Below are 18587 nucleotides of genomic sequence, written 5' to 3'. Positions count from 1 at the left end.
TCCTTGACAGAAAATATGGGAGTAGAGATCAGCCTTGAGATATTAAGATTTACCCTTGAGAAAGATGGGAGTAAAGGAGTATCTGGAGGTATGGAGTTGTACCCGTGAGAAAGGAGAGATATACCCGTGAGAGAGAAGGGGATAGAAGAATAACATGGATGATAGCAAAATTAACCAATGAGATGTTAGTGCTGTAACTTGTAACCAATAGTGAAAAGACACATGAACTGGTAGAATTGTATAAAAATGCACTTGTAACAATAAATGGCACCTATTACTTTCATCTTGAAAGAACTTGGTCCATGTCGTTTGTCCGTCTCAACCGCGACAATGTGATCTTGGAATACATTCCGAAATAAATGTGGTTATGTCATACATCATTTTAATGTGCTTTTCTCGCTTTATGTTTTATTGCTACTGACTTATAACTTGCTGTTTATTTCACATTTATTTTAGACTATGGAAACGATGTTAGACAAAAAAGCAAATTCAAGTGATTGTCTTCTTTGAGAACAAAATGGGTCGTAAAGCAGCAGAGACAACTTGCAACATCAGCGAGGCATTTGGCCCAGGAACTGCTAATGAATGTACAGTGCAGCAGTGGTTCAAGAAGTTTTGCAAAGGAGACGAGAGCCTTGAAGATGAGGAGTGTAGTGGCCGGCCACAGGAAGTTGACAACCATCAGTGGAGAGCAATCATCGAAGCCGATCCTCTTACAACTACATGAGAAGTTACCAAAGAACTCAACATCGACCATTCTAGGGTTGTTTGGTATTTGAAGCAAATTGGAAAGGTGAAAAAGCTCAATAAGTGCGTGCCACGTGAGCTGACCAAAAATCAAAAAACACGGTGTTTTAAAGTGTTGTCTTCTCTTATTCTATGCAACAACAATGAACCATTTCTTGATCAGACTGCCACATGTGATGAAAAGCAGATTTTATACAACGACCAGTGATGACCAGCTCAGTGGTTGGACCAAGAAGAACCTCCAAGCTCTTCCCAAAGTAAAACTTGCACCAAAAAAGGTCATGGTCACTGTTTGGTGATCTGCTGCTGGTCTGTTCCACTACAGCTTTCTGAGTTTCAGGGAAAACATTGCATCTGAGAAGTATGCTCAGCAAATCAATGAGATGCACCAAAAACTGCAACACCTTGCTGAAAATGTATTTGTGGACACTAATAAATTCATTGTTATATGAATTTTACCTTTTTTCTTTTTTTTTTTTTTTTTAGCACAGCACGTACACAATTTACTTCCTCACCTCAGAAGTCCTGCTCTGAAACATTCACTAACTTTTTATTTTTGCATCACATCCAGTCACTTAGTTCTAGACTAGTAGTATATATAGTATTCTATTTGCATAGTCTAGCAAATGCACATGGGAAATGCACTTAACACACACATGTATGCAGGGTTTTTTTTTGGACTCATTAAATATTGGTACAAATTAGAATGATTACTTCTGCTTTGAAAACATCTGCATCACTGTCCCTTTGTAAATGTAAGCTGGCTGAGACACAAACCAGTTTAATAAGGTCTAACATTGACATTATGATAGCACCTGAAAGAAGAATTTCTACTGCAGTAATCAGAGTAAACCTGAATAAGTGAAAATAATCAAGCTGCTGAAGAACACACAGTACTAACAAGACCCTGCAGTTCATGCATGTACAGCATGCTGCTTCTCCCCAAGTCACAACTACACTGCATTTAACTGACCTTTAAACAAAGTTTGGGTCCTGATGAGCAGAAAGAGTAGAAATACACAAGAAAAGCAAGAGTGGTTTTGGGAAGACAATGAAATGCAGGTAATAATATGTTAAGAAGTCCAAAATTAGGCAATTTCAACAAAATTCCAAAGCCCAAACCAGGAGAAGGAAACTGTAGGCATCTCCCTGAGTTTTGTTAAATAGTTCTTGACAGCTGAATCATAATTTGGTCATTGAAGGTTGGGGCAAATGTACCAGAAGTGATAGGAAGAGCAGAAGGGAAATGAAGGGTGGTAGAAGATTGGGTGGAAAAATTAACACATATAGTTCAGCAGTGAAGAAATTACTCTCTACCATAAGGGTTATTACCACAGAATTAAGAAAAGCCAAAACCAGTGTATTTCAGGGGAAAAACATTCTTAATAGCTGCATGCCTTTTATACCATGGAAGAGTTGGCCTCTTCTCTTGATTATGCTTAAATCTAAGATGAATTTGTGAACTAAAACTTCCCCCACCTGCCAAATCCAGACAGTCAATGCAGGTGTTCTCTGTATACATTCATACTTCCTTTTTTCTTCAATACCTGACAAAGCAGAGAATCACATAGTGTAAATCCTTTTAACAATTCCTTATATGTTGTCATTAAGGTTTAAAAAATTCTCTTTTTCTTATATTCCAGTCTCTGCAGACACACAGTTCTGGAGAATATCCATTTTTGTTTCAAATACAAGAGGTGCGTAGCTCTATTAACTTGGAAGAGGGAGGTAAGATTATAGTAAGTGGAAATTACTCTGAACTAAAAACGAAAATCATTTCATCCTATTACCTTTAAATTTATTCTATACTTTCTAAAATCCAAGCTATAATTTCTGAAAAGCTGGTAAACAGCAGTACTACTGTGAAACTAATACATCCTTCCCCTTCCCTGAAAGGGAAATTGTAGCACAAAAAAAAAAAGAAAAAAAGAAAAAAAAAGTCTAAATTCCTTACGCAAGATCATGCAATGAGTTTTTGACAAAATCAGGATTGGTAGACAGGTCTTCTAACACTTGTTTATCCTCCAGCCACAGACTAGGCTTCCTCTTCAGTGGGTAGTAAACTCAGGAATCCATATTTGCTGACCCTTGCACTAAGGCCATAGGTCTAAGAATTCAGGTTTTAGGTTACATCAAAGTCTCTATGTATGTGTGTACTATTTGTGTCTAATTCAAGATTTTCAACAATTTATATATCTTTAACCAACGGTTGCCAGTTTTCTGCCCACTTCTTTGTTACTGAAAACATGTTATGTTACCTAAACTTACAGAGTACTTTGACCACACATACAAAGATACATCATCTTTTTCATGATCAGTTGTGGAAGTTAGACAGCTTTTGCCTTGCAAATATCTTTAAATGAAACACAGATAAAAAGGAAAACAATACTGGGAGAGGGACCCTCTGTCTGATCTGTGGTACTGTGGGCCCTCTCTTACTTTTCTTATGGACACATAATGAGCTGCTCAATTAACAGTTTTACGGTAACCAACTGATGTAACAAATTGGGTTGTTTTTCTAAGGCTTAAAAACACAATGCAAAATCACTATTTTACTCTCCCAACTATCTCAGGAAAAAAATAATAAACGAACAAACAAAAAACTAACAGGACAATAGTGACATGAAAATATCATGCTCCAAAGAAAGAGGAGCCCGTGATGGCCTTAGTAAGCAGGCTAATTTACAAGAGAAAAGAGAAGGCTCACTGGAAACTTTGCACAAATACCAATGTGCAAAATAGAAACTTCAGATAAGCTGTGGAGAGAGGGTGGGATTTCCAGAAAATAGGGAAGGACTTGTTACACCCTCTTTGTCAAATTTTGCAGGATCACCACAGCTTCTCTGGAGAAACAGTATGTGCAGAGGAGGAAAGCTGAGAGCTTTCCTTTTGGTTCTGCTTCTCCTAAATAAACTGCTTGCCCAATTTCCTTTGCAATCAGAGAAATATTCGACTCAAAACCCCAACCTTTCCACATATTACTGTGCTGTTTACTTTTGCTACTAAGCCTTTGGCCACTTCCATAATTTTATATTGTGAATATTACATCAATACCTTACTTTTTCCTCAGACTCTATGTTGAACCAATATTAAGCAAGGTAAAGTCACCAGGGCAGTGAAAAGAAGGAGGCTGGTGCCATTCAGCAGCTCACAGCAGACCCTCTCCAAAAGTCATGCAGGGACAAAGGGTCACGTCCCTTCGCTGCTTCACGCCACGCCAACATGGGAAGTTACACAGCCCATCCTTCTCAGTGTTTTCTGAGGTCATCCTTGGAGTTTTTTCTCCAGAAAAGCAGTGTGAATGCTCTCTCACAGGTAGGCTAGCAGGGTCTTGCTTTCTAAGCTCTCCCATCACGACTGCCTCCTGAGGAGACACCAGTCAGAGAGCTTCCCCAGCATACACACCTCAGCTTCTTCAGCCTGGGACGTGCGCAGCTGAGGCCCACCAGCTCCTCGAGGGGACAGCACAGCAACCCAGCCCTGGCCCTTGGCCATCAGACAAGCACTCCAGGGACATGCATCTGCCTTCAGTCTTCACCAGGCACCTCAAGACACCCCATTTCCTCACAAGGGATGTATTCAGCCCCACAACACACCTTGGCAAATTTGCTAGCATGAAGTTAGAAAGGAAGTACTTACAAGAAACAAACATATGGAGGTTTGGTGGCAGTGGAGAGGGGAAAGTAAATTTACACAATAAGAAAAAAAATATTTGGGGGCAGTAAAGTACAAAAAATAATTTATTCAGAAAATGCACTTTGTTCATTCTTGATTTCTTTTGACTGAGCCTGCCTCTGCATCAGGAAAACACTGTGAGGAATTAAGGTAGATATAAAAATCCTGGCTTTTGCAGTTAGCTTTTTAAAAGGTTTTATTGCAGTGATAAGGAATTAAAAAAAAAAAAAAAAAGGAATAGTAAAAATGCTATGTACAATCAGCATACAAAAAGGGGCCCTGGAAACAGCTCCTGCAAAGATGCATATTTCAGAGAAGGAAGTTATAGGGTTTTTTAGGTAGCCTCATATTGGTTACAATTTTAACTATGTATGAGGAAAAAATGAAATAGGGATTTGGGACTGACTTATGGAGGTCTTGAAAAACTACATAAATTCCTGGACACCACGGAGTACCTCAGCCTGCTTTAGGCACAAAAATTAAGTTCAGGATCCAAGAGCGCACCTCTCTGTTCAATGGGCAGGACAGCTATGTTACATGGCATCATCCCAGAAGCCAAGAGGAGACTCCTCCAGCCATCACCCCTACCAGGATTTCAGCAGCAGCGTGTTCAGACCCATAGGACAGAACAAGAGAGAGATATTATTGCCATTTCCCCTCTCTTCCCTGAGATGTTTGGTCTGTAAAGAAAATGCTCCTTTCAAAAAAGGGAATTGCGGCGGCACACAGCTTTCCCCCCGACCATCCTTGTTGCTGCTCTGTGCTGTTGCCTTTCCAAGGATTTGTTGAATGGTGCTACCATGTTGAAGACCGAATCTGTAGTCCAGTAATTTGTTGGTTCAACAAAAGGCATGGCTGAAACAAGCTGCCTGACTCAAAGAGCATACGCTTCCTGTTGTTGGCAGAAAGTGAGACTCCGTGCTGTTCCCCCTTGCTTCCTTTAAAAACAGTGCCAGGAATTGATGTAAATTGGCTGCAAAGCATCTGACCCACAGAGCAGGGAAGTGAAAAACTGTAGGAACCAGGAAGGTAGACCAATATTAGCCACCTATATCTAAATATATATATATTTAATATACTTCATCAATGACCATGGATGGCATCAGCGATCTTCGCTTGAAATGCGCTCGAGGGCCTGGTGTCTTCAGCAACTCTGGAGAATTCTTTCTCTGGAGAAATCAGTCCAGTGGTTTCTTCAGTCACGAAAAATGCCTACAGTGCCAACCACAAACAGGCACGGCTTATGCTGCCCAGACAACTCGGTCAAACATTAGCCGAGGGATCACCCAGAAAGTTAACTAATTACCCAGCACGTAGGAGTTCTGTCTTCTGGGACTTCTGTCAAGTGGATCAGGAGAAGGTCCCTGCACCACTGGGGTAAGAGCAGTGCCAAGTGTTCAACCCTCTTACGATACTGCTGATGATTTCTATTTGTGGGGCAACATGAGGAGAGCAATAAATGCCATCTGCTATCAAGCAAAACTCAAATGAATTGAGATTCTTGAATTAATTGGACTCAGCTCCTATTAACTACCTGTTGTGTATCTACCTTTCAATGCATTTTCAGGATCTTCTGGCTGGGAGACTGCTCATAGCTGCTCATTTACTCTGCTAATAAAATTCCTAAGACTGATGATCTGTTTCAAGATAAATGCACTGTATTGGGATTTTCACCTCTTTTCCTGTCCTCAGTGTAATATTACAACCTGAGACATAAGGTAAAATTAATCTTTAAAAATCCAATCTTTGTTAAATAGGGAGTTATAGAGATGTCTGACTGATTTCCGCAGCTCCCCCAAAAAAGTCTTAAAAATCCAAGTCCACCCAATGAACCAAAAATAATCCTTAATAAAGTACCGGTAATGAGGCATTAATACTGCATGATTTTAAGCGACCAAACAAGGCAACATAACTTTGACTACACTTGGGCTTTCCTTAAGAAACTGGGTGGACTTGTTTGGGAAAAGATCTCCATCTGGTGGTAGGCTATAAAAAAGATCAAATCAACACTATAGGTGCATTATTTCCCCTTGAAAAAAAACTGCTGTTATGAGGAATTCAGGACATTTGTTGTGGATACACTTTTTTTCCATAAATTTTAAACCTTATATAGGTTGGATTGAGCAAGGAATCTTTTAGTCTTTCTATGTCTGTCCTAGATGCATGTTTAGCAGAAACATTTGAGCTCAACTGGCTCAATTATCCCACCACACAATTTCTCCTGCCAACATCACTGTAGGAAAGACCTCTCCAGCCTGTGGATGAAGACAAGCAGCAGCACCATTGCCACCTGCATCTGCAGGCAGATGTGTCCAGGATATTGGGACGCACCTACAGACAATGGCTATACATCCCTCTGTATCAATGTAAATAAGGTGGTACTCCCTTCCTGCTGCTATGGGGGCAATTAGACTCTTAAACAATACAATTTTTCATGGGGATTATGTTATTCAGATAAAGGTAACCTTCCCTGGTATAAATTACCCCCACTCTGGGGTCACTGGGGGGGAGGTTATATAATCATAACTATATGGGGAGTTGTACTACAATAACTATTTTTTTAAAAGCACATGAGAAAGAGTTTTCATGAACGGAACGACAACAGAGCAGCCCTCAGCATGGTCACGTCTGTCCTTTCTGAGCCATTTAGAGACAGAGCATTAGTATATATTTTTAGCAGATGACAGCAAAAGTTTCTGAAAATTTGATCTTGAGTTCTCTTGTACTTCTTTGACGCAAATCCTCTGGTTTTGGTACAACTTCTGATATCACAATGTTTTAATTAGCATATTTAATTTTTTTCAGTTAACTATAAGACTCACTGTCCTATGACAGTAAGGCATCACACTAAGCGTGGTTGAACCTTTTAAATTTATCATTAAAATAGTTGAAAAAAATCACTAAGGATGTTCAGAAAATATCAGACTAATGACAGGACCTGAAAACAAATTACCTATTACCTCCTGCCTTGTCACTACAAACATAATTTCTACTTCCTTTTCTCTGGTTGTAGCTACATCAACCCAGAGTTTCTGTGCCCTTCTTGAAAGTGGAGTTTTTATTTTTTCTAATTTTATGCTATCACTGCTAAATATGAGCTCTTATATGATGTTAAGCCATCAACAGATATTGAAAAAAGATCACAGAATCATAGGATAGTTTTGGTTGGAAGGGACTTTCAAAGGTCATCTAGTCCAACCCCCCTGCAACAAGCAGGGACATCTTCAACTAGATCGGGTTGCTCAGAGCCCTGTCCAGCCTGGCCTGGAATGTCTCCAGGGATGGGGCATCTACCACCTCTCTGAGCAACCAGGGCCAGTGTTTTACCACTCGTAAAAAATTTCATCCTCTTGTCTAGCCTGAATCTCCCCCTCTTTAGTTTAAAACCACTACCCATCGCCCTATTGTAACAGGCTCTGCTAAAAAGTCTGTCCTCATCTTTCTTCTAAGCCCCTTTTAAGTACTGAAAGGCCTCAATAAGGTTTTCCTGGAGCCTTCTCTTCTCCAGGCTGAACAACCCCAACCCTCTCAGCCTGTCCTCATAGGAGAGGTGTTCCATCCCTTTCATCATCTTGGTGGCCTCCTCTGGCCCCTCTCCAACAGGTCTATGTCTTTCCTGTACTGAGGGCTCCAGAGCTGGACACAGGACTCCAGGTGAGGTCTCACCAGAGTGGAGTAAGGGGGCAGAATCACCTCCCTCAATCTGCTGGCCAAGATCCTTTTGATGCAGCCCAAGAAAAGATTTGCCTACTGGGCTGCAAGCGCACGTTGCCGGCTCATGTCTAATCTTTCATCCACCAGTACCCCCAAGTCCTTCTCCACAGGGCTGCTCTCAATCCCTTCATGCCCCAGCCTGTATTGACACCAGAGGTTGCCCTAATACAGATGCAGTACCCTGTCCTTGGCCTTGTTGAACCTCATGAGGTTTCGTGGGCCAACTTCTCAAGCTTCTCCAGTTCCCTCTGGCTGGCATCCCATCCCTCAGGTGTGTCAACTGCACTGCTCAGCTTGGTGTCATCTGCAAACTCGCTGAGAGTGCACTCAATCCCAATGTCTATGCCACTTCCAAAACTCTCCTAAGCCAAACCTTTAATTTAAATTTCAAAGGAATGCACACTCATGAGTTTGAAAACAAGTGAAACATTGTATATCTACAGTACAAAACACCTGCTAAGTCTTAGTAAATGCAAGTGCTCACCAAGGCAAATCCCTCTCTGGGATGTTGGCATGGGAGTAGTCCCATAATTTCTATTAGAAAAACAGAAATTGTCTTATTTCAATAGGACAATCTTAACAATGGTCTCAGAGGCCAGTCTGGTTTTCATCTGCTTGCCATTAGCAGATGATGATCATTGCTGCTTCATCAGCTTTTTACCTACTTGTGTTTGCACGTTTTTCTATAAATGAAAATTCATCTGGGGATTTCATACTACTTTGAGACAATTTAGCTAACTCAAATACAAGATGGGCTGAGAACATGAAGAATTTGGATTGCCTTGATTATTAAGACCTCACTTTTCCAGGACTGCAATTACTTACCTTTATTTAAGGGAAACTAAGAGATTGTGCACCAAATGTTACTGAACCACAAAACCAGGAGAGTCCTGCATTTTTTCTTACAAAGTTCAGCCAGCCAAAAGGAATAAATAATGAAGTACACAGGTTTCTGCATACACCAAACAGATCCATTAAAGAGGATTTATCTGCACCATTTCCCTTAAATTACAATCATGCCCGACTTCTGTGCAATTTTCTATGTTTTGTGAAATTATGTTACCGGTGATCTAATCTCTTGTTTGGTGGCACTGTTATTGCAGGTTATGAAATACATACAGGGCTAATATTGGAAGTCCTGCTGGCTGTGAGTCCTGCAGCAAAGCCTGAATACTGCGAAATGGCTGAAGAAAAGTCATATTACCTGCATCATTACCAAAAAAGAGAAAGACAAAAAGAATAAACTTTACCTAATTTTCCCTTTCACTACTTCTATGTGTTTTCTAAAACAAAAGCATGCTCATGTAATTCAAGAGAGTGATAAGAAATTAATAATGTGAGACGAGGAAGAATACTGCTGTCTGGTGCTGCGGTTTTACCTTTTATCTCTTTCACGAGTTCCACTTTGCAGGAGACAAATACAGAAGTACAGGATTTCTCTCCCAGTCCTTGTCACCTTAGGATGCATTTTATTCTCTATCACCATGTGCATCCTCACCGGTCCTTTCAGCAGAGCCATTTCCATTAAAATATGAATATCCAGATACATAGATGAGCACAGTATGCTCACATGGCATACCAGAATAACTCTAAGCATAAATAAGTCAATTATTTAATCATACATAGGTGTTTCATGATCTGTGAGCAATCCTTAGGTTTTACTAAACAATTAAAATTCTCTGGGGTTTTCATTCACTTGCGTGAGAAAAGATTTTAAAAGCATTTTTCCATTAGGGTTTGAGAGACATCTGGAGAGAGTAAAAATCTTATGTAGTATATATTTATAGCTCTTCAATACTACACTTGTAAGAGCAGATTTAATCTCATAATCTTTACCCAAGTGGCACAAAAGTCAATCACTTTGGACCACATCACACATTCATTCCTAAAAGATAATCTAATTATTCTGCTTCCACTATTTCAAAAGTAAGATAAATTTGAACATCTAAATTTCTGCATCTCTGCAAATAATTTTTAATACACACCAGACTTTACTAAAAACATAAGCTAAGAATCATAGAATCATTTTGGTTGGAAAAGACCTTTAAGATCATCGAGTCCAACTTTTATCCTAGCACTGTCCACTCCACCTCTAAACCACGTCCCTGAGAACCTCATCTACATGTCTTTTAAACACCACCAGGGATGGTGAATCTACCACTTCCCTGGGCAGCCTGTTCCAATGCCTGACAACCCTTTCTGTGAAGAAACTTTTCCTAATATCCAATCTAAACCTCCCCTGGCAAAACTTGAGGCCATTTGCTCTCATCACTTGTTGCTTTGGAGAAGAGACCAACACCCCCCATGCTACGACCTCCTTTCAGGTAGATGTAGAGTAACAAGGTCTCCCCTGAACCTCCTTTTCTCCAGGCTGAACAGCTCCAGTTCCCTCAGCTGCTCCTGATAAGGCTTGTGCTCTAGATCCTTCACCAGCTTTGACACCCTTCTCTGGACACACTCCAGCACCTCCATGTCTTTCTTCCAGTGAGGGCCCAAAACTGAACACAGGATTCAAGGTGCAGCCTCACCAGTGCTGAGTACAGAGGGATGATCACTACTCTAATCCTGCTGGCCACGCTATTCCTGATACAAGCCAAGTTGCTGTTGGCCTTTTTGGCCACCTGGGCACGCTGCTGGCTCATATTCATCTGGCTGTCAACCAATACTCCCATGTCCTTTTCCTCCAGGCAGCTTTCCAGCTACTTCTCCCCGAGCCTGTAGTGTTGCGGTTGTTGTGACCCAAGTGCAGGACCCAGCACTTGGCCTTGTTTAACCTCATACAATTGACCTCGGCCCATACAGAACTGACTTTTTAATGTTTAAATTAGGATGACTTCTAAGACAGGCCAAGTCTTCCAAATTATTACGAATTCAAGGTTCACTATAGTCTCAAAGTCCCTGTAGTTCCAAATGACTTTAAAATAATGCTAACTAAACAGTACTTATGCATTTTTATAAAAATCTAAGACTAGCTTTTAAGCTCTGCATTTCCCCCAACAGGAGAAAAAGTGCTTAGAGAAACTGACAGTAAAGCATGGATAGCACTGCAGCCAGCTCTGCCACGCGAACAAAAGAATCCAAAGAAAAGATTTTAATTTGTTTCCCATTCCAGGGCAGCTCTGTCCAGCCTGCACACGAGGACAGGTTATGTGAACAAAAGTCAGAGCAGTTCTTTCAGACTTTAGGTAAGAACATCAAGTACAAGCTAGCCATGAATTTTACCATTGTTGTATCAAGATTTTTTAAGGAACCCAGTCAATGTTGGAACATGAGATTTCTTCTTCCCAGACCAATTGGTTTCACTTTCAGATTGAGGCTTCTCCCATCTTATTTTGATGGATGTAGCTGCTGCTGCTGCTTTTGCTTGCAGATCCAGCCAGGAGTGAGGCTGAGACCCTAATCCAAAACAGCAGATACAGATAAACACACAGAGACATAGAGTGAACAGTGCATTTACCAGCACGCAAATACACAGCAAATGTGCTCACAGAAATTCATCAACGCAGCCCCATCCCCCACTGACCAGGACTGAAGCTCACCAGTGAGAGAGAGAGGCCCCCACACTCTCCAGCTTCATGAGGACACCACACACAAGGAGCCTTCAAACATTGCCACAGGATTTAAGTTCACCTAATATCCATGTCCAGACCCCCAGGCCCTGTACGCTGACACTGGCTTGTATCTGGGTTCTTTACAGATGCCGATTTCCTCCTACTTGCCAGCTAGTCCAGCTTGAAGTTTGCTAGTGAGTTTTGTTAGTCAGGATCCCTACAGCACCTGGTTGTAAACACGTTGGCTGGCCCTCAGCTCCTACAAGCCCCTACGCCTCACAGTCTTTTCTCCAGCTGCAGACCTCCTGATAACATACATCTACACAGGCAGACGCAGCACACAACACAAGGTCAAGCAGAAAATCCAGCAGGAAAAGTATTTAATAGTAAGCTGAAATAGACTGCAGTGATGTGGCACAGGGCTCAGACAACTGCACTGGTTACATGAGACCATTCCCCTTTATTGCCCACTTCTATTGTTCCATGCGTTCTCTTCCCACATCCACCTCGACCCTTTCCTTCTGCCATTCCTGTCTCCTCCCAAACAATGGACCCCTAACTACTTTTCCTCATCAGGCCCAGTTTTGTTAAATCCCTACCCAAAACTGGTATTTCTGATAACATTACCTGGGTCCCCTTAGCCTTGCATGGTATTACTGATACAGCATAGTGGGCCTTGCAAGATTCCCCCCAATCCTCCTTTCAACTACATGTGAGGTTTGACCATCTTCCCCTTAATCAATGAAATGTATCCATCTTTTAGAGCAGCTATTTGTAATTTTTGTCAGCTTCTCACTCTGTAGCTTGTGTTCAGCAATTTCCCATATCATGACCAGCAATTTCTCATGGTCTTTTCAGCTGGAAAAAACCTCAGGCCAGGGCCTAGACAACTGCCTGCATAACCTAAGATTTACTTCAAAGACAGAAACAAAAAGAAGTGCAGACACTCAAAATTATCATGGGTGCTAAAGGAATGCTTCTGAGAAACAGTTAGGATGCAATTATCTACCACAGCCAAATGTCTGGTTCCAGGTTTCATACAGCTCTAGGTCCTTTGAGGAGACGCTGGGCCGCACGGTTCTGAAGGCACTCTCAAAGTCCAGAAAAGCAATAGGCCGCACTTGGTCTGGCATGATGGTTGCAATGTCCATGGACTGAAGACTGCGGATAGGGCCCAGAGAAGCTTCCCGACAGAGCTGTGTCATGTCTGCCCCAGAAAATCCATTTGATTTATTAACTATGAGTTCAATTTCCTCTTCATTTAGAGAGCAGTGCTCCTTTGACATTAGACGTGTGACAATCTGCTTCCTAGCTGAGGCTTCTGGAAGAGGAATGTACAGTCTCTTCACTAGTCTCCTTCGAGCAGCTTCATCGATTTCTTGAGGTCGATTTGTTGCTCCAACCACCAGAATACGATCTTCAGAGGAGGTTGTTGCTCCATCTAACTGGACCAGAAATTCAGTTTTTATTCTTCTCGATGACTCATGCTCCCCATCTCCACGCTGAGACAACAAAGAATCGATTTCATCAATGAAAATCACTGCTGGTTGTTGACACCGTGCCACAGTGAACAATGCACGGACCATCTTTTCCCCCTCACCTACCCACTTGGAAGTCAGAGAGGAGGCACTGATGCTAAAAAAAGTTGCTCCAGACTGGCATGCGATGCACTTGCCTATGAGAGTCTTGCCTGTCCCAGGGGGACCAAAGAGAAGAATTCCCTTAGGAGGACCACGTAACCCAGTGAAGATGTCTGGCCTCAGCATAGGCCAGACTACTATTTCTTTTATAGTAGCTTTAGCAAATTCAACTCCAGCAATGTCATCCCAGTTGACAGGAGGCCCGTGGTCCATGATCTCGTGCATAATGAGTTCAACCATTTTTGGTTCTATGTTTTTCAGTCGTTCATCTACAGGCAGCAATGGATCTGCCTGCCCTCTTGCATGAGGTTTACACTGTGCTCCTCCATTTTCATTTCCATCTTGTTTAGGAACTGGAGGAACAAACTTGCCAAAGGGACCCCGAGATCTGCCTGCGCCCAGCGATTTTTTTACACCTCCATATGATGAGACTGGTACACGCTGGGGTAGGTTTTGAGATTTCTTTTGCTGATCCACCCACAGCTGTTCTTTTGCAGTTCTAAAACCAGGAATGCTGCTCTCTTCATTTCTGTTTCTATTTCCTGAAAAACTACTGGTTTCAGTACTAGTGGAAGCCTGGCATGGAGCAAGGCTAGCAGTCACCGTGCTGCCTTCATCAGCCAGACCATAAAACGCTTTTCTTTTTCCAGAACTTGCAGACGATGCAGGTATAGCTGACTGATTGGAAAGAGACAAATTTTGTCCATCACAACAGTTACCTGACATTTTCAGAGAACTACTTGTCACTTCTTTGCTTCCAAATAGCGGAGTTGCTTGGAAACCTGTAAGAACCTGTTCGTTTAAGGAGGCTGAAGGGGCAGGAAGTGTATCCAATGTTTTGGTCACAGAAGACAAAGTGCTTTGAGAAGACTTGAAAGATGAGGGATGTCCAAGGAGAGCCGGTCTTTGACTTGCACATTTTGCTGAGCCAGCACAGAGCTCAGTCTCTCCAGCACTGCTGAAGACACTGAACTTAGGAAGACCTGGAGCAGCAGAGGGACGGAGCCCTTGATCAGCAAGTACACAGGCATCTGTTGGTGTCACCTGAGAGCTCTGGAAATTTTTGCCAGTCTGCATCCTCTCTTGCACACACTTCAATTCAAATACATTCTCTGTTGTCAAGGCAGATTGCCACTTGTCACTGTCATTTTGCTGACATTTTGCCAAAGTCAAAATGTTTTCAGCATAGTTATTCAAGCCAGTCTCTATGTTGTCAGAGTCAATAATTGCAGCATATTTCTCTGCATATTTTTTAAACAAGTGGGCAGCACAGACCTGAGAGATCTCGGAGTTTGCCCATGCATACTGAATACGCAGGATTTTGGCACGGTACTCATCTGCCTTCTGTCCAGGTGTACAGGTGCCAGAGGTAATAGCAAAGTAACTTTTCTGCCAGTCGCTCAGGTACACGGTGCTGTGGGTGGGGGTTTCCATCACCGACGCTGAAACATACATAAAATACCTGCTGTTATAAAATGCACAGCTATTCGTTTTCGCTTCTTTCCCATTATTTTCATTGAGAGAAATAGAGCAGTAGATCTTGTAAGCTACTTAGTCTGGACACAACCATTTTCAGAAAGCAACTAGCTTTGAGGTATAAATCCATTTAGACTGAGGTTCTCTTTTCTTCCTTGTTGAAAGAAAGAAAGGAAGAAAAAAAAAAAAAAAACAAACAAAAAAAAGAGAGTTTACTGCTAACTAGAGGTCTCCTGGGGAGGTAAGGAGACTGCAAAGAATGGTAACAGATGGCAAAACAAAAACTGGCCTTGTTAAATGAAACCACCAGTGCTTTCCCTCTTCTTTGACAGAATAGGGCAGAGTGCAGAGGAGGACAGATTACACATCACTGTCAGAATGATGAAATTTATTACAGTGATGATAGCAACAACGAACCTAATAAATAAAAACTACAAGCAAAGTCTCTGAAGGGAGGTAAAAATTGAATTAATAAACCTGAATGCAGTAAACTTGCAGATTAAAAAAAATATTTACAGATTCATAGCAACTGTTCAAAACTACTTATTCTATTTAGAACGTAGTAAAATATCCCCATTTGGGATTTTAGAGAAACAAAGCTCTAGCATGTTTAAAGGAATGCTTGTTTCTCAGTTTTAGAAAGAGGAAATTAAATTCCTTCAGTGAATTTTTACTTAAAGAAACTGGAAAGATGGCATTTGGCTAGGAAGGAGCATTTTGCTAGACTTGAAAATATATGCTCATCTTTATGATGTATTTGCAAAGATGTCTTTCTCTGCAATGTATCATGTGCAGAGATATTTCTGGTAATGTCCAGAATTCATGATTTCAGAAGAGACACAGGCACAAGCAACACCATGAGAAACCTACCACTGTCTCAAGAGAGTTTGCAGTAATTCCAATCTTCTCTTCTGTCCATAAGGGACAGATGTCTAATATATGATATGATATGATAGAAATATATCAAATCCTAATTTATCTTTTTTAAACTTGAATGTGTACCAGGATGTTTCAGTCAGAGAACATTTAAAACAAAGACTGTCAAAGTGGAGGTCCATATATTCTGCACTCCTTTCAACAGAGAACAAGTCAACTTGCAATCTTCTTCTGAATCAGCAACAGACTATGTATGAGTGCAGATTAAGGTACAGCTACAATGAACATACAGGACTGGGGAGACAGAGCTGAAGGAATCCAGAAGGGAGGGGCAGGTCCTCTCTGTTTACTTTCAAAAAGTCAGTGTTAGACAACAGAGAGAACAACATGGTTATGGCAGGAGGGGTTACACACATAATAAATAATAAGGAGATAAATTATTTTTTTTTGGACTTTAGCCCAACTTTGTAGAGCTGTTTAGAAAAGTCAAAATATCTTCTATATGCAAATTCAGTGCCATTACCTGGGAAGTCAATTAAAAAGAAAAAACAAAACACAAAAATAAGACTCCATCTGAAAAATTATTGTCAATATTTGCACCTTGAGTTTAACTTGCATTTACTGAATAAGGTGCAAATTCCCACCATATTCCAGCTACTTGAGTGACACGTGGACAGAAGATGAAGGGTCGCAGTCTTTTCTCTAAACAACAACTAAACAACTTACTAAATAAATATCACACTGCGCACATAACTTTTTTGTAACTGTTGAATCAAAACCATCTTATGAAATGTAAAAGCAATGTTCAGGAAAAGATTAGTAGCAGGAATTTGCTCCCATTAAATATTTCTATAGATTTACATCATTCAGAATGTAAAAATCTCAAGTTCACCAGCACTTCCTGAAGATGAAGCAATGATCTTCACAGCACTGAGAGAAGGTCATAAGTGAACAGAAGTAGCTAGTTTAAAATTTCAGTTCGATTTTTCTTCTTAAGTATCTTCCAATATCACATTCCCTTCCTATTCTAATTTGTATTAGTTGTCCTCCTAGTCTATTTTCCCCAAGAGACAGTCATATGCCTATGTGACCGTCAGTCCTTCAGCAACAGCCAAAACTGTTGCTAGGTGTTGCAGGCACCATGTTTTCATATAAGTGTCTAAAGTCAGGGGGTTATCAACACATCAACAATACCGGATTTCTGGCATGTAAGTTCAGCGTCAGAAAAACAAGGGGTAAGTAACTACCTGACAAGCCACACGCGGGATATCATTACATTCACACATAAATATATATACTCATTAAAAATGTGGAGATTGCCAGCCTGCCGGTAGGCAAGAACAGCAGGGCCGCTGGCCAGCTGTCCGGGCACGGCTCAGCCCTTCCCGCCGCCGCGCAGCATGCACAGGCCGGCACCGTGCGGCCGGCAGGAAGCCCAAGCACGGCCCGTCAGCTCAAGAGCCCTCACCAGCACAGCTCCGAGCGCCTCAACCCCGCCACCACACCGGGGGAGGGGAAGCCGAGACTACAGCCTTGAGGGCTCCCCAGCGGCCTTGGCCCCTCCGCACCGGGGCGAAGGGACACCCCCACCGCGGAATCGGCTGGGGCTGGGCGGGCCGCCCGTGGGGGGTCGGCCGAGGGAGCGCAGCGAGGGCTCTCGTGCCTGAGGGGGAGGGAGCGCAACGGCCGCCAACCGTCTCCAACGGCCGGGGCCCGGCGCGCGCCGCTCGGCGCCTGCAGCGGAGGCGAGGGAAGGGCGGTGGGGAGGCAGGCAGGGGGCGCGAGGCACCCGCGCGGGAAGGGGCAGAGGGGGGCCCCGCAGCGCGGCCGCACAACTGCCCCCTCCGCTTCTCATGCCCACCCGCCGCGCGCGCGCACACCCACCGGGCACGGGCAGTGCTGCCGGCCGCCTCTGCGGATCCCGCGCCCGCTCTACCCCAAGCCCCACCCCCGTCCCGCTCTCCAATCGGAAAACAGCGCTCTGGGAGGCGCAGCCAATCAGGGATCGGGAGAGGGGGCCGAGCGGAAGCGGGGCGAGTTCTATGAGCTGACGTCATCCGCTCGGGAAGGAGGGAGGGCGCACAGGTGGGCGAGGCCCGCACGCGGGCCTTCCTGCTCCCTATTGGCTGCGCCTGAGGCTCACGCCCTCCAATAGACGCGGGATCCGTGCCTTGAGAGGCGGGCTGGATCCGGCGCGGTGCTTGAGGGGCGACCGAGGCCGGCCAACTCCGACCCAGGTTCCCTGTCCCGGCGCCCCCGCTGGCGGCCCCGGGCCCTTGCCTCCTGGGCCGAGAGCGTGAGCCGATTTTCCGGCACGCCGTTGCTTGCCCGGAAGGGTTCTCGCAGCCTGTCAGGCCTGAACGCGCTTCGGAGAAGCTGCTGTACTGTACCACAGCCACCACGGCAAGACAAAAAGCTGATGCTGGCCAACATCCTTGGGAACAACAGCTGCTCAGCGGGCCTTCTCGGGAGAACAGCTCTGCTCAAGGTCTCAGCAGCAGCAGCTGGACTCTCTGGCAGAGGGACGAGATGAGTGAAATGATGCCTCACAGGGAAAAAGATGGTGGCCCAGGGGGATGTCTCCTATGAGCTAAATCTGGTCGTGGAATCCCTGGCTGGATCACACTAACACACGTTCAAATTAGCGCACCAACCTAGATGCAAATTAGCACACTACACTGCAGTTACACCTCTGGTATTAACATAGTCATTTCTGTGTGGGCGAACTTTTGATTTTTTATGAGAAACATTTCTTACAGTCACTGTCAGGTTTTTGTTAGATGTCAAGCTTGTTATACCATTAGTGCAGACAGCATATTAAACTGTCTGTGCTGCTATGCAAGGTGTCATCTAAGACCCAACTGGGCAAATATTTATAGCTTGTAGCACTGCTGCTGCAAGTTTCCAC

The 18587-nt window shown here is 43.1% G+C and overlaps 1 protein-coding gene across 1 annotated transcript in view; it reads right to left on the bottom strand.

The window, feature by feature from the left end:
* Nucleotides 1-12065: 12065 nt before the first annotated feature.
* LOC309436310 (aromatic-L-amino-acid decarboxylase-like) overlaps nucleotides 12066-18587 on the bottom strand; it is a 57463-nt gene continuing 50941 nt past the window's right edge. Inside the window, exon 14 of the mRNA XM_082045414.1 lies at nucleotides 12066-14741. Within this exon, the coding sequence (XP_081901540.1) occupies nucleotides 12689-14741 (2053 nt within the window). The 3' untranslated portion in view covers nucleotides 12066-12688. The remainder of the gene's footprint in view (nucleotides 14742-18587) is intronic.

The sequence above is a fragment of the Streptopelia decaocto genome, assembly GCF_964273445.1.
Source record: "Streptopelia decaocto genome assembly, chromosome: 2".
NCBI lineage: Eukaryota > Metazoa > Chordata > Aves > Columbiformes > Columbidae > Streptopelia > Streptopelia decaocto.
Note: the sequence above shows the minus strand (reverse complement) of the source record. Positions and strands in the feature narration are given on the sequence as shown.